We start from the raw sequence: 16,040 nt of genomic DNA on the forward strand, positions 1-16,040 counted from the left end.
ATATATATATATATATATATATATATATATATATATATATATATATATATATATATATATATGTGTGTTCAATCTTTATCTCTATCTGCTTTTCTGGGTTACAATGTAGCCACACAGGCAATAAAAGTAGCTGAATGACAATCAGCCTCATAAACCTTATGGGGTATTTATTCATTATTGTAAAGTCTAATTAGTTGGGGCTGCAGAGCATCTTAGGTAACCTCAAGTTCCCTTTATAGTAGATCTATAAAGTCAAGACAATGCACAATTAATCAATGCATCAACAACCAAAGTTATGAAAAAAAGTTTCATACATTTTAAAGTTTTACTTATTTATTTTTCTTATTTCTAAACAGATAAAACCCTGGCCTCGTTGAACCAGCATTGTGGTGGAAATGTCACCTTGGACCATGAACCTGTTGGCCACATCAACCTCTCTTTACCTGACTTCTTTAATCACACAAATGTGCTCAGCTCCATTAACAAGCAGCCTTGGGAAAGTTTACCTCTCTCAAATTGCACTTTGATGTTAGTTATTCCTCTGGGAAGGACGGTACTCTTAAAGTTAGAGTGGATGGATAGGAATTCAAGTATCTCTGTAAGATGTGGTGGGCAAGATCAGATCTTTCAGATCCATCGAGAAACTGTGCTGCTCTCTGACTGTGACAAAAACAAAGCCTTCCTCAGTTGGACAGGACCAGGAATTTCCTCAAATTCAATTCAGCTGGTTTATTATGGTGAGTAAACACATTCCTGAGTTACAGTTTAAATGCACCCACTTGCGTTTACTTATTTAGATCCCAATGGGTTTATCTGGTACTAATGAGGGTTGAGGTGTGCTTACTTGCTGGCTTTGCTTCCATGAAATGTGTTTCTTGTTTGCTGTAGAGAGACAGGGCAGGTTTTATTCACGCTTAATCTGGGTGTGTAACAAAACATGCAGCTAAAATGTTTTCAGTAATGTGTTCGTTGGAAACTTCTTATCAGCCTCACTATGTTTTGTTGGAGCAATGATGTGATTTCAACTCTCTCTCCTCACCCCCTGTACCCCTTGCTGTTTTTTGGTTTTCTTCCTGGTGGTCTAGTTCAGGAAAATGAGAAAAATTCCACGGCGGGTGGGTTGGCCTACAAACAAGATGGGAACCCTACTGGTTGGAACGAGAAAGGGGCTACCTTTGCTCAAGAGATGGTCAGGGGTACGGAGGAGGGCAGAATCGGTGTCTCGCAGAGTTTTGGCCCTCATTCTGAGTCAACATCCCCTCAGGACGAGAAGTTGGTGCAGCCCACCTCATCCCAGTGGGGACACCCAGTCAGTGGGAGAACTGATAGGGAAACTCTCCCTCTTCCTGAGGAAGAACAGAACAATGGAGCGGATACATCTGGAGCTGCTCACCTCACTGATGATCCCATGACTGCCATAACACGCCCATATTTTCAGCCCACAGTCAGTGCAGACACCAAATCCCAAACAGAAAATCGCACTGGCGTAACCCAAGGGCAAACTGAGACATCCTGGACGGCTGAAAAAGTCAGTCTTTCCATTACCACAGATTTACAAAGTTCTACATCTACAAAGACGGAGGGACGAATAACAGAGAAAGATGAATCTACAGCCCAGGCAAACCAAAGTGTGTCCATTTTTAGCATGTCTAACTCTTCTTTTTCTGGGGTATTGACATGGAGCAATACTTCGGTAGATCCACATGGTGGTGCTGTTGATCAAAGTTTTGAAGATAAACAAGCTCGCTCACGCAGATTTTACTCAACTCCAACCATCCCCATCTCTGAACATTTAAAACCCTCCCTCAAACCTCCAAATAGCACACACCCCACACTGCCATCACACTCTTCCCCACCAGACTCAGGCAGTGCTCCTTCACCCACCACCTACGTGGTGGAGATTTCCACTTCTTTGGGTACTGAGGAGAATGCTTCACCTCAGCAACACACAGCTCAGAGTGATTCCTCTTTGCCTGAGGTTTACACTAAGAGACCAGCTCTGAAGCCTTCTAATAGACTTAAAAATACAGATGCTTTTTACACAGCAGCCCCTTCCACACAGAGTCAAAAAAACTCTACCCAAAACACAGAGGCCAGCTTACATTCCCTGCATTCCTCCTCTATTCTGACACAAACAAGTGGAATAGAGACACAAACAGCAACAGAGGGCATGCGAAGAAGTGGGACCGCTTTTTACCTGACCACCAACATAATCCAACGTTTGTTTAGCAAGGAGGGGTCTCTTTCTACAGTCAGACCAGATACAATCAAAGCCCAGACCTCAACGTCTCCATCAAGCAACAGGGAGATGCCATTTATTCCAGTGACAGAATCTCCCAATGATTCACCAAGTGTCTCATCAACTCCACCATATGTACTCCCCACACAAACCAGACTTCCTGATGATACCCATATAACCTTAACGTCTTCTGTAACTGAATCCTTCACAGATATGAGCAGTATGGACCCTAAAACTACACCAAAATCCTCACAAAACTCTCTACTGCTCCTAAAGTCCTCTCCCACAGTCTCTCCAAATAAACATTTAATCACCACTCCAAAAACACCTCTGTTTCCGGTGAAATCAGAGAGTGGGGATGTTAAAGGGACCACATTCTGGCAGTGGTCTCAAAGTAGCACAATAAGTCATAGTCCTCCAGGTGGACAAGCTCCAGCTTTTCATCCCAGCCAGCATAACAACTTTAGTGGAACATCATCAGCTTTGAACCCTACGGCCAGCGGCAGTTCAACACAGAGTCCTGTTTACTACATTGTGCCAAACCAGCCTGCTATCATCAGAGGTGGGTGTGGGTCAGTCCACCTCTTTGCCATTCAAAACTGTTTAAAGGAAAAGTCTGGTTATATTCAGAATTCAAACTTCTGAAAGTACGTTAAATATGAAATTATTACATACTGTTCAATAAATGATAAGTGTTTTAATTAAGAGTCATTTTCTCCACTGTGAGATCAATAAAGTCAATCAATCAATGCAGCCTCAATGAAGAGCCAGAGCCCTGCAAATCTAATCCTATTCTACGCTTCACTTAAAAAACATAAAACATATTTAAATCAAAAAGCTTCAAAATCTTCAATCAAATAGTTGATTGAATAAAATAACAATTTAGTTAAATGAAAAGTTCAGTCATAATCAGAATTCAAACTTCTGAAAGTGCTTCAAATATAAAATTATTACATACCGTTCAATAAATGATAAGTGTTTTTAATTAAGAGTAGTTTAAATTTCAATATGTTTCTCAAAGAACACTACTGCCACCTACCTGTTTGTGATGTCAGCTGTTGAGCAAGACCCCATGCTTTATCTGGTGTTTCTCACAATGTGCTATTCTCCATGTCATCTTGAAAACATTTGTGTTCGAAATGTTGTCTACATATTACGTTCCAGAAACATTAAAAACGATCCACTGGATTTTGTTTCCAAGTTTGAGGACCTTTGGCTTCCCATCCAGGAAGCTTTTTCCAATTCAAAATGTCAGAAATAGCATTCAGTTTAAAGCTGTTTTGGTTCAACCATGAATCTAAATTTTAAGTAAATTGGTACAATCTGGATATGACTAATATCATCATAATAAGAAGAGTAGGCCTACATTTCTAAGTACTGCTAAATAATACCAGAGATTTTTATATATTTATTTCTACAACACATTAAATCAAATGCTAATCAACCAAAACTGATTGCGGGTCATTCCAGTGGTTAAGTATGAGAGACTGTATAACTGTTCCTAGATCCATAATAGAGGTATGAACTGGCAAAGAGGTACTCACAACACATTCTACTGCATGTCCCGGTTGTGGTGCTGTTGTTTATCCTTTTGCTTCTTCTGTATAGTTGAGTCAGTTGAGCTGCTACTGCAGATAGTTCTAGAAGATGTTCATCCTGCTTCAGCTGCTGGTCTGAAGGAAGATGTCATGGCATGGGTGAGGAAATGTACATGTACAATGTTTTAATGGCACAATCATACATATCCATAAGAAAAATATCTATTGTTTTACTTTTTTCTTTCTTCTACCCACCTCCTGCTTTTTTTTTTTTCTTTAGTTAGAGATCCACATGCATAGAGCACCTGGCTTCAGTAAGCTGCTGGGCGTCTGGAGCAGGTGAGTTTTTAATTTTACCATGCTATTGCTTTCCTATGTCTTTTTTGCTTAGTTTTCCTGATTAACCTTAGTAGTTATTACTGGACCAAAGTTAATATAGTTAGAAACCTCCAATCAGACTTGAAATATGGGGATAGTGATGGACTGAGACCTGAACCATTAGAGGCACATAAAGGCAATGACAAAGTTGCCCTTCTAACACATAAAGAACATCTCCAGGATAAAAAAAAAGTGTCTCAACAGGACTTGACATTGAACTTTAGTAGACGATGAGCAGAAAAGGTTACTTGTCCTCTTCAGGTTAGAGGAGAGTTCCTGCCTCAAGTGGAGGACGTCAAGTGAGGGAAGGACGGATCGGTGCGACTGCTGCTGTAATTATGGAAGCTGCACCTGTCTGTCACGGTGAACAGAGAGCTAAGCTAAAAGGCAAAGCTCTCTACGTTCCTACCCTCACCTATGATCATAAAATCTTGATCATGACTGAAAGAGCGAGATCCCGGATACAAGCAGCTGAAATTAGCTTTTTCTGCAGAGTAGCAGGGCACACCCTTAGAGGTGGGGTAAGGAGATCGGTCATTCGGGAGAAACTCAGAGTAGAGCCGCTTCTCCTCCACATTGGAGGAGTCAGTTGAGGGGGCTTGGACATCTTATTCAAATGCTGGCTGGATGCCTCCCTCACCAGGTGTTCTAGGCACCTCCCACTGGAAAGAGGCACGGGGAATGACCCAGGACACTCTGGATTGACTATGTCTCTCAGTTGGCCTCGGAGCACCTCAGGCTGCTGGAGGAGGTGTCTGCAGAGAGGGAAGTCTGTCTCTGCTGAGACTGCTGCCCCTGCAACATGGTCCTGGATGAAGCAGAAGACAACGGTTACTCTGACTATTATCATTAGAACTGATTAAGGAAACAGCGTCTTCACACGTCAGCCAAAAGCTGATCAAATGGCTGTAGTTGATCTAAACTGTTGCTTCCTGCTTCCTCACTAAAAATAAGAAAGCATATAGCATATCCCTGTGATTCTAAAATTGTTACACTGCCTCCCAGTCTGTCAGATAATAGATAGATAATAGATTATTTTGTTAGTCTATAAATCACTGAGTGGCTTAGCTATAAAATAGGGTCACAGACTTGCTGTCAGTGTATCCCCTCCCCAGACCTCTCAGGTCTTCTGACTCTTATTTGCGTACCTATCCCAGAACCAAACAAGGAGACGCGGTGTTGAGTTCACATGCTCGTCAAATCAGGAATAAACCCTCAGCTGCTTTAAACTCTAGATTAAAGTTTCATTTTTTTAGAATGGCCTCTACTGTGCTATCTAAACATTATTAGTTACATTCCAAGTCTAACTGTAGTTCAATTTCCTTAATAATTTTATCTTCTTTTAATATATAATCAACTTATTTTAATGCCACTTTTAATCTCTTTAACTTTAAGTGCTGCCTCTATGAATTTCTTTTCCTCATTTACAGCACTTTGAATTTTCTTGGCACTAAAATATACTATAAAATAGCCATGGAAGTAAAGAGAAATAAAAAATCTTTTCATAGTTGCATTTTTATTTTTATTTTAAAGGAAATCTACAAGGTAATGCTACTGTTATTACAGTCAGAAAATGTTGAACAGCAATGGAATAGAGTGTCTGTATTTAAATGCGGGTGAAAGTTGAAAAGTCTTGTTTTTTGTTTTTCCCAGCGGCCTTGCAGTGCAGAGCCTTGTTGTTTTTAAAACTAGTGAGGCTCTGCAGTGGCTCAATATCAGTGAACCCAATTCACTGCTGGAACAAACAGGACTGGCTCAAGCTGTTCACCATGGGAAGATGTTCAGATCATCTAGGATCACCAACATCACTGTTGGAGGTGAGCCCAGGCTTGAACACAGACCACAGATTGAAGCTCTGTGAGTTTTGTCCTCCACATGTGAGTCAAAAATAGCTTGGAGAATGTCCTACTGTAGCATCCTGAATTTGTGATTACGTTATTATTGAAGTTGTTACCCTGCAAATGTGTCATTTCATTTTATAATTTCCTGCCACTCCTGCTTAATCAGCTCTACTGTACTGTTTTCCTCTCTTGAAACATTCCTGCCAAAATGCCGTCAGACATTTTTAGAAGATGACCAAACTATCATGGGCTACATTTCTTTTTCATTGTGTCACAATGATGAATAGCACAAGTATGTCTGTAATTTCTGATTACCACACCCAGCTGAGCATCCTTTACACTTTCTGTTTGATATCTCATTGAGAAAACTCTAATCTAAATAATGTTATGATTTCTGGTTTGAAAACAAAGACTTTAGATATTTAGATTTGAATAGTAAAAAGGCCTTTATCACAATATATATATATATATATATATATATATATATATATATATATATATATATATATATATATAATTTTAGATTTTATGTAAAAATATATATATATATTTATCTTTTTGAGTTGTAAAAGGTATGTCCAAACACCCACAGATCCAACTTAAAAACTCCCTAACCTTCTGGAGAAAGATGTGTTCTGGTCTATATGGTTTAAATACCTTAAACGTTTCAGATAAAATATATTACTCACCAGTAAAATATTACTGGTGAGCTACTGTTGCAATAGATCATATTGTGTTTTTATCAGTAAAAATAAATTGCACCATTGAGAGCATCCTCACCTACTGCATCACAGTTTGGTGTGGTAATACAGGTGGTATTTGTAATATTTATATCCTGTATAGCACTTCTAATAGATGCAAACTACATTTCGTTGCTTCATACTTGTGACAGTATGATAACAAGAAAGTTGAATTTTATTCTATTCTATAAGTTGAGAGCAACAAAAACTTAAATTTCTAATTTTTTTAAGCTTTTAAGTATGAACTGGATTGGCTGAGTGGGGACTTTAGATGAATCACAGCAATGGTTTTGTTTCCTGCCTTTAATGAAGAATACAGATGTGGACATTTATCAATCCCCAGCATTTTTTTTGTTATCTTACATATTTATTTCAGGGCTGCAGGGGGATGTTTGTGACTGGTTGCTCCAGTGCCCCTCCGGGTACAAATGTGTCACCCAAACCAGCACTGCTAACTACAGCTGCTCCTCAGCCTGTCACTTTGACTACTGCCACCACCATGGCATCTGCACGCATCATCCAGGCCAACTTCCAGTATGCCGGTACCAATATCCACACAAAAAATGTCTTCTTCCAGTTAAAGAAAATATCCAGGTGGCTTAAAAGAGGTTATTTTCTTTAGCTGTCTTGTAGGTGAGGACTTCTGGTACATGGGTAAGAGATGTGACATGAGGATGACTCGAGCTCGGCTTATAGGTGTATGCCTTGCCATCTTACTCATCATAGTGATGGCTATTGGCCTTTTGGCCTGTCTGGCTGTGCGACACTATCGAACCATTCTGATCCAGGCCAAAGTGGACCAAACTCGCAGCAGGTACTCCGACACAACTAAACCACCTTAATACTCACCTTATACATTAACCCAACATGTTGGTGTTTTAATAAGGCACTTTGATGCTGATTTATGTTATAAATAATTTAAAAAGAGTTTTTAAGTTAGTGGCGTTGGTGAAAGTGGCGTCAAATGCAGGACTTTGCCCTGCAACTAGAGGGTTGTCAGTTCAAGCTCAGGCTCAGGTTTTCAATGTCACTGTCTAATTGGACAAGACACTTCACCCATATTGTCTACTGATGCTTTAAAGAGGTCTGGTGCCACCAGTGTACAGCAGCCCCACTTCTGTCAGTGACAATGTAGCTTCACACATCAGTATATGTGTGAATGGGTTAACGACTGAATGCAGTGTAAACTGCCTTTGTCAAGTCTCCCAACTTGAAAAATATTTATATATTTAAACTATTTAAGTAAAGCAGCATTTGTTTGCCATTTGTATGTTGAAAGTTCTAAAAGACCCTCATGTTTGGAAAGCAAATAATATTCACACTGCAGGCCTTAATGCTCAATTCAGATTTTTTTGCGTTGCCATTCTCATTTCCAAATATATGCGACTTGTATGTGATCTCCTGTGTGAACTGCAGTCATACAACGCAAGTGTCCCACATGCGCAGTAGAGGACGGAATGACATCACAGGCCAGCGTGCTCTGTGTTTACGGAAATAAACATGGATGGTAGTGCCGGAGCGTATCTAGCGATCTTTCCCAACCATAAAAACACAATCTTTTCAGAATGGTTAAACATAAACACTGCTCTCCGCATCATTGTCCGACATGGTTGTTGTTTTTCTTGCAGCTTCTTTATAGCAAGACCCAGAATAGTGACCTTTGTTGGGTATTAGTGCAGTTGAGGTCGGATGAATCCAACCTGGCCATTCAGACACAGAAACGGGGTCAGGACCACATAACCAAGTGGCCTGGGTCGCATTGGAAAAAATCGGATCTGTGTTGTTCAGACTGCCATGAAAAGATCAGTTTTTACAGAAAAGATCAGATCCAGGTCGCATATGGGCCAAAAAAATCTGATTTGGATCACTTTAGGTGATCCAGTGTAAACGTAACCAATATTGCATATTGTGTTACATCACAACCACATGCTTTGTATTGCGGGGATTTATGTGGTAGACCAACACAGTCATTTACAATACTTTATTAATCCAAAAGGGAAATTAAATGTTGTAGTAAGCCATAGTTTGTTTTTGTTTTTTTCAAATTAGATGTGTTAGGTGTTGATTGCTGTAGGCAGAAAGGTTCTCCTGTAGTGGTCTGTCTTGGATCAGATGTGAAGAAGCCTCTGACTGAAGACACTTTGTTGTTGTTTAACAATCTCACAAAGAGGATGCTCACTGTTGTCCATAATGTTCTTCATCAAATTCTTCTTTGTGAAATAATCTCCAAAGGTTCTAGAGGAGATCCTAAAACAGAGAGTCTTATTCATCAGCTTGTTGAGCTTTAAGACATATGCTCTGTGGCTGTTATCCCAGCACATGATGGAGGACGAGATCACTCTCCTCTACAGACTTATGGAAGATATGTAGCATCTTGCTTCAGTCTTTTCTGTCCCTTCTTGTAGATGGCTTCATGATATTTCACAAAGCAGATCACCAGGTCCTAGTCCTCATCTTCTAGTCCATCTTTGATGCATCCAGTGACTTCACATTCATTGGAATATTTCTGGAGATGACAAGACTCAGTCTTGTATTGGAAGTCAGAGGTGTAGAAGGAGCTAAGCTTCAGTCTGTTCTGTCCCTTCTTATAGATGGCTTCATGGTTCTGTCTAGGTAAACACTGAGGCATTTATAACCATCCACTTGCTCCTTTATGATAGTAATAGCAAATTACATGTTCTTTTTTTCTTTTTTTTTTCTTTGTTTTTCTTTTTTGTCTGCTTAAATCTACAATCATCCAACTTGTTTTCATATTTGGGATCAGATGATTGTTTACTATATTTCACAAAGTAGATCACCAGGTCCTAGTCCTCATCTTCTAGTCCACCTCCAATGCATCCAGGGACTTCACATTCATCGGAGTATTTCTGCAGATGACAAGTAACAGTCTTCTAATGGAAGTCAGTGATGTGTAGAGAGTAAAAAGACGTGGTGATAATACCATCCCATGTGCCTCTGTGACGCTGACAGCTGACACTTCAGTCTAAAAAACTCTGCTCTGCTTCTCAGGTAGTCTTTAATCCAGGAGATTATTGATGCCTCCACCTGAGTCATCTGGAGTTTCTCACAAAGTTGAAACTGAATTGTGGTAAATGCACTGGAGAGATTAACAAACATGATACTCACAGAGCTGCCTGTCTTGTCAAAATGACAGTGAAGCAGATGTATGATAGAATCATCAACTCCAACTCACTGGTGATAAGCAAACTCCAGGGGGGTCTTGATAGCTGCTTGTTTGCTTGCTGAAGTGAAGAAACAGAAGTCTCTCTAAGACCTTCATGATGTGGGATGTCAGGGCAGCAGGTCTGTAGTCACTGAGAACTATTGCATGAGTTTTCTTTGGTATGGGAACAACGCAGGAGATCTTCCACATCAATTGAACTGTCTCCAGGGTCAGACTAAGGGTGAAGCGGTCCTGTAGAATCCCAAAGGCTGCTCTGCATAGGCCTTCAGGACTCTGAGGCTGACACCATCAGGACCTAGTGACTCATTTTGGTCAGATCTCTCCAGTTGCCTCTTCACTTGACTCCTAGAGAATGACAGGATGAAGGTGTTGGGAGCAGGACCATCTTAATGAAGATGGTCATGAAGACCAACATTGCAGATAGATCAGCGATAACATTTTAGATAGATTTAAATCAGTGTTTGGTTAAAAGCAATATCTTAAATCTTAAAATATCTTGCATAACATTTATCAATACATTACATCAACATTAAAGAGTATGATCAATCTGCAAACCTCTTAGGGCTATTATTTTACAGTATGGGGGACATTAATCAGAAGCGCCAATGAAGGCCCATTGGTTGCTCTGCAGAAGCTGTAGAGAACCATAGATCTAGCTTGACGACAATCATTTGTGAACATGAATCATCTGAATTTGAAGGATATGACACAAAAACCGATTTCAAAAACACTAATACAATTTTTACACAATCCAAGTGAGGACACATAAACCAGTGGAAGACAGGTGAAAACAGTGCTGCGGTCAGTTGAGGACAAGATTGAACCTTTTTGACTACATGGAAAAAAGCTACTGTGAGCAGCAGTAATCTGACACTTCTCATCGCCCTGAAACAAACATCATCCTGGCATTTAAGTATGGTGTTCTGAACATTGTGTTGTAACCAGATGGACAAAGAGTGTAAAAATACAGCAAGACCAACAACTGAATGGTTTATATAAAAGTATAGGCATATGTTTGAATTACCCAGCCAAAGTTCAGACCTAAAACTAATAATCTGTGGCATAATCTAGAAGTCTGATTTCCATCCATTCTGAGCTCAAGCCATTTTACGTATTTTTTCTTATAATTTTTTGAAGGATTTCTGTTTATTGGTGACAGAAAGCTGCATATGTCCACAGACCTCCAGTTGTAACTTAGCTTTATAAAGTGTTAGGTTAGGGACTAAAAACAAATGCACACTACTCAATACATTCTTTGCATTGAACTACCAAGTAAAATCCCATTGAAATGCATGGGTCTTTGCAGCTGTGGCACAGTTTAAGTAGTATGCAGTTGTTTTAAAGACACTTTATGTGAAGAAGCTAAGTCTAAACAAATGAGAGCTTTTGCATCAAAAGGCTTGAAGAGCTGTTTTTGCAGTAGTTATGAACTTTTATGTCCAGTAGGTGTCACACTCAAGCTTCCAACTTTGTACGAAGGAAGAAATCCAACAGACTAGTTTTACTGTCAAACTTTTTTAGTAAATCTTAATTTCTTTCCCTTAGTGTTGCATGAGGCCCTCACTCATCCACATTGACATGTCCTGTAATCTATTAAAAAGTCAAGAAAAATGTGATGTATTTTATTATTAGCTCCTTAGATATGTGGAGTATAATTAGTGTCATCTTTAGTTCAGTTTGTACACCTATGTATGAAATAAATTAGCTTCTAGATTATAGAATAGGTTTTAAAGGTTCATCAAGTTAGGGTAATTGCTCATTTCTGGCATATCTGCATGTTTTTATATGATATTTCTTTTTTTTTATTTGTTTATTTTCTTTTTTTCCTTAAGCAAAACTGAACATTTACACCTGTTGGCTTCGTAAACCAACAGTGTAATCAGCAGTGTAAACTTACTTAGAATTAGTCTCCAGATATAATTAAAGGAAAAGCTTAAGGCTGCTCCCAGCATGCTAAGATTAGACCAACCGCTTAGAAAAAAGGTGGGGGTAGCAAATTCCTACTATTGAGATTTGCTAGATTTCATCTTGAAACTTAATTCTCAAAGCTCTAAAGTCGGAGTCAATCCAGATTACTCCTCTCCAAATCTGATAAAGTAGTTTGCCTGTTCATGCTGATTATAAAGGAACAAAACCAACTTTAAAAAAAATATTTTATAACTGCAGACCAGTGGTTTGGAACAAGAGTCTTGAATAACTGAAAACCGCAAGTAATGTCTCTAAATAGTTGTTTAAACCATCAATTTCAACTGATGGATAATAAAAAAAATTATTTGTTGGAGCAGAATATCTTTGTTATTATTTTAATTGTGTCAATCCTAGTCTGGGTCAGTAAGAGGAGAGGTTGAAATGTTTGGAAACCACTGAGATACATAGTTTAAAAACCCTTGATATCACTCGGATGCATTGATCTTATTAGTTTAAGTATTTCATCACACCAAAGATCTATCACTGATAATTATACTAATGCAGATAGGTACTTTCCAAAATAAAAATTCAGTTTTAGTGAAATCAACAGTCCTTATCAGATGAATAGAGACAGTATCATGGCTATTTTTTAGTCTTTACGCACAGAACAAAATGGTAAAGTAGGAAAATCTTTATTTTATTCAATTTCCAGAAATTTAGGATGAAATTTAAATGCTATTATTTTTTTCAATTTAATAGTACAAATGTTAAAATTTACTCTTTCACACTATAAACACTAAAAGTTTATATAGAATACAACCGGAAAAAAATGGAAATGCTCATACAGCCATTGTTGTAACATTTCCACTGTATCTTGTACAGTCTATGACCTATGATGGTTTGTTTTGGCAGCTATCGTAAGTTCAACCATTTTGATGAGCTGTCGGGTCGCTTCTGGCTACGTTCTTGGGCAGGATCTGCAGACTCTCTGGACAATCCTGCCTTTATGCGCTCTGATGAGCTCCTGCATCTGCGGGCGCTTGACCGGCCTTGCTGTTACCACGACGACACGCTGTCCCTGCCTTCCACCTGCCCCAGTCATGGAACACGTATCAACACAATTTATCCCCACAGGTAAACGCACAAAACATCCAGTATAGACATGACAGGTTTTTACACTTAATGAAAAATATCTAGTTTTTTTTTATGTTAGAAAAAAAAATATTACAATAAATTCAATGTTCCTAATTTGATGTGATATAATTTGTAAATTCCACTTTGAAAAACAAACATGTTAAGCATGATAAATAAATAAAAAACAACCTGCCTGCATACATGTGCATACTTGTGGCTTTGGGAGCAGGTAGCTTTTTTCTGTCCGTTATAAGGGAGTGAATGAGGGAACACAGCTCTATCTGGATTATTACTCTGCACTGATGTGTATACATTTACTATAGATTGATACACGAAGAGTCGTCAAAAAGTGGAAATAATGTGGAATGATAATGACATTAATACGAACTGAGTGGTCCTCTCCAACGGATAAGATGGACAGAAATTGATCAGGAAGGCTGTAAAGAGCCTGACAGAAAAACTGAATTAGTTGTAGGGATTTACATCAATTCAATTAGTTTTATTTATATGGCACCGAGTCACAGCACAACATCTCAATGCACTTAAGAGAGACGATTGGTTCAAATTTTCAGTTACGGAAAACCAGTTGATTGCATCCAGTCATTGACTTGCAAGACTTGCTCCTCGACTTTCGCTTGCATTTTGTCATTGACTCTTTAGCAATCCCTCACATACCAATGACATGTGATAAAAATGTCCTCTACTCTCTGTATCTTTACCAAAAGATGAAATCTGAAACTGTTCCTAATACCGGTTTGTTCACATGAAACCAAGAGATATCCTGAAAGAATAAAATGAAGAGAGGTTTATGTTTTCAGCATCAGATCAAATAGAAACAGTGGGTACACACAGATTAAGAGAAAAAAAGACTAAATGTGGCAAAAGAAATCTGTCAAGTGACCTAAAGAGGGCTGCTGACAATGAAGACTATACAAATGTTGCAAAAGGGCTAAATGCTAACAAGCATGTACCTAATGGATCTAAATACTGTAACCTTTTTTGTTTTGGGCTCCTCTAACTTTTGCAAAACAGACTTTACACCTCTTGTAATATTTCTAATGTTAAATGTGAGATTATTATAAAAAAAAAACTGTGTTTCAACAGGCTAACATGCAATGTATATAACTCAACATTTAAAAAAAAAAAGGATGCTGTGGTTACTATGCAATTTTAAAATTGCTTCATACTCTATGGCGATAGTTAACTGAATGGGTAAATCAACCAAACAAGCAAGCGTATATGATGGAGTAACATAGTTTATTTAAACAAATTTTAATGTTTCTTTTAAGTTTATGTGGTAGTTTTAAAGTCTAGTTGCACAAATCTAGTTGCAAGTTTTATTGCCGCACAAACATGTTATTAAGTTCACAACAAGTTTGATGTTCTTAGGGTCAGTGCTCTGTGAAAAACGCTGACCTGTGCATAGGTTGACCGCATGGCTAATGGTTGGATTTTGGAGAATGAACAGGTCTGCGTTTACAAAGCAGAGCAAGCAACATGGTTCAAACTTCATAGAGAACAGAAGTACATTTTAACCATGCCGGAGCATTTACATTTACTTTTGACTTGTACGACAACAAGAAAATGAAATCCTCTATAGTGTGGACTCGTGTTGCTCTTTGTTAAGCTTTTTTTTTGCAGTATCTAAACAATTCAGCTCGCTCTCATAAGACGTGTAAAGAATCGATGGCTTATCAAGGTCTTTGTCGCTAGGTAACAATGAGTTTGCAGCTATTATTTTTGCATGTGTTTATTCTAAATTAGCGGTATCATTAAATGTGATGGAAATATTGTTTAGACAGTTTTGAAAAATGAATACCTAACTATCATCAGAGCAAAACGAACAGCCACTGAGCACAGACGTTGTTGAACAAATAATCTGTTCAATCTGTCAACATGCCTTAGACCCACTTATTAAACTGCAATTGTGATCTTTCCACTCTCTTGTACTTTGACCTCAGATTACACTGCTCAGTTCTCCATCATTTGGTCTTTGTAAATAATCCATTGACTCTGTATCTGCAGCTCCCAGTATGGCTGGAGGGGCAGTGGGATGAGTATGGGGGATGGTGTTTTGGACTCGGGGAAGGCCAGTGACCTCTCTGTGTGTAGCTGGCCTGTGGAACCCATTCACTGGACGCCGTTCCCACTTCTTCAGCAGCTGGCATCCCACAGGACCCCTACAGTGAGTGTTTGACTGTGGATGACGACTTTTAGACAGTTTGGTAGATCTGATTTTATGATATGTTTTGTTCTCTATTTACAGGTCAGGGTGACACGACCCAGGTCCTACTGTGAAGGCATGGAGCTGGTAGACATGGGAAAGAGCTGGACTGCTTGATGACGATAAAGAACAAGAAAAAATGTTACATCATTTTTATATTAAAATGAAATGTTTTACACATAAAAGTTGAAAGAACTAATGTATTAATGTTTTTTTTCAGTTTTTCTTAGTACAAAATAAAAACTTCAACAACCTAATAGCAAATCTGTTAAAGGTTCACCTCAATATGCAAATGGGGAAAAAAACTACAATTGGAGAATAAGAAGGAAGCACAAGCTAATATGAAGCTTTAAAAAGTATAAGATAAAAGAGTCATCTGTTGGAAATTATTTGTATTCTTGGACATTTCTGATTGATTATACCGTAGGTGATAATAGTTATAGTTGATTTGAAAACACTTTCAGTGAAGCAAAACAACTGTTAACCTCTAACATCTATAATTACTGAAACATAAATGTTTTTAAGACTGACTAGATAGGGCATTAATGTCAAAACCTGGTGGGATGTGCAGCTGTCTCCAGTCTAGGACATTTTATTGCTTCCTTACTGGGTTATTTTCCTTCTCTTTCCATTGATTAAAGATGCTGATTTGACCTCTGTCTAATTTAAGACTCGGTCACATTGTAAAATGTTCAATTCAGTTTATTTCTATAGCGCCAGTTGACAACACATGTCATCTCAAGGCACTTTACAGTTCACCAGATCATACAGTCAATTGATTCAAAGTGTTCTAAGGAAATCCAGATGATTGCATTGACTCAAATGCAATCCCTCACACTAAGCATGCTTGTAGC

At 38.5% G+C, this 16,040-nt stretch overlaps 1 protein-coding gene across 2 annotated transcripts in view; it reads left to right on the forward strand.

The window, feature by feature from the left end:
• Positions 1–15,445, forward strand: part of LOC107096516 — a 16,622-nt gene extending 1,177 nt beyond the window's left edge. The window contains exons 2-11 of one of the 2 annotated variants that reach the window (XM_015393195.1): positions 357–737; positions 1,086–2,801; positions 3,848–3,936; positions 4,058–4,116; positions 5,809–5,972; positions 7,113–7,278; positions 7,359–7,550; positions 12,741–12,962; positions 14,988–15,147; positions 15,229–15,445. In XM_015393195.1, coding sequence (XP_015248681.1) covers positions 357–737; positions 1,086–2,801; positions 3,848–3,936; positions 4,058–4,116; positions 5,809–5,972; positions 7,113–7,278; positions 7,359–7,550; positions 12,741–12,962; positions 14,988–15,147; positions 15,229–15,303 — 3,224 coding nt within the window. In that variant the 3' untranslated portion in view covers positions 15,304–15,445. Of the gene's footprint in view, positions 1–356; positions 738–1,085; positions 2,802–3,847; positions 3,937–4,057; positions 4,117–5,808; positions 5,973–7,112; positions 7,279–7,358; positions 7,551–12,740; positions 12,963–14,987; positions 15,148–15,228 lie in introns of those variants that run through there. The other variant, XM_015393196.1, reaches the window with a different exon arrangement.
• Positions 15,446–16,040: the final 595 nt, after the last annotated feature.

The sequence above is a fragment of the Cyprinodon variegatus genome, unplaced genomic scaffold, assembly GCF_000732505.1.
Source record: "Cyprinodon variegatus isolate N-32 unplaced genomic scaffold, C_variegatus-1.0 Scaffold629, whole genome shotgun sequence".
In the NCBI taxonomy this organism is placed as follows: Eukaryota; Metazoa; Chordata; class Actinopteri; order Cyprinodontiformes; family Cyprinodontidae; genus Cyprinodon; species Cyprinodon variegatus.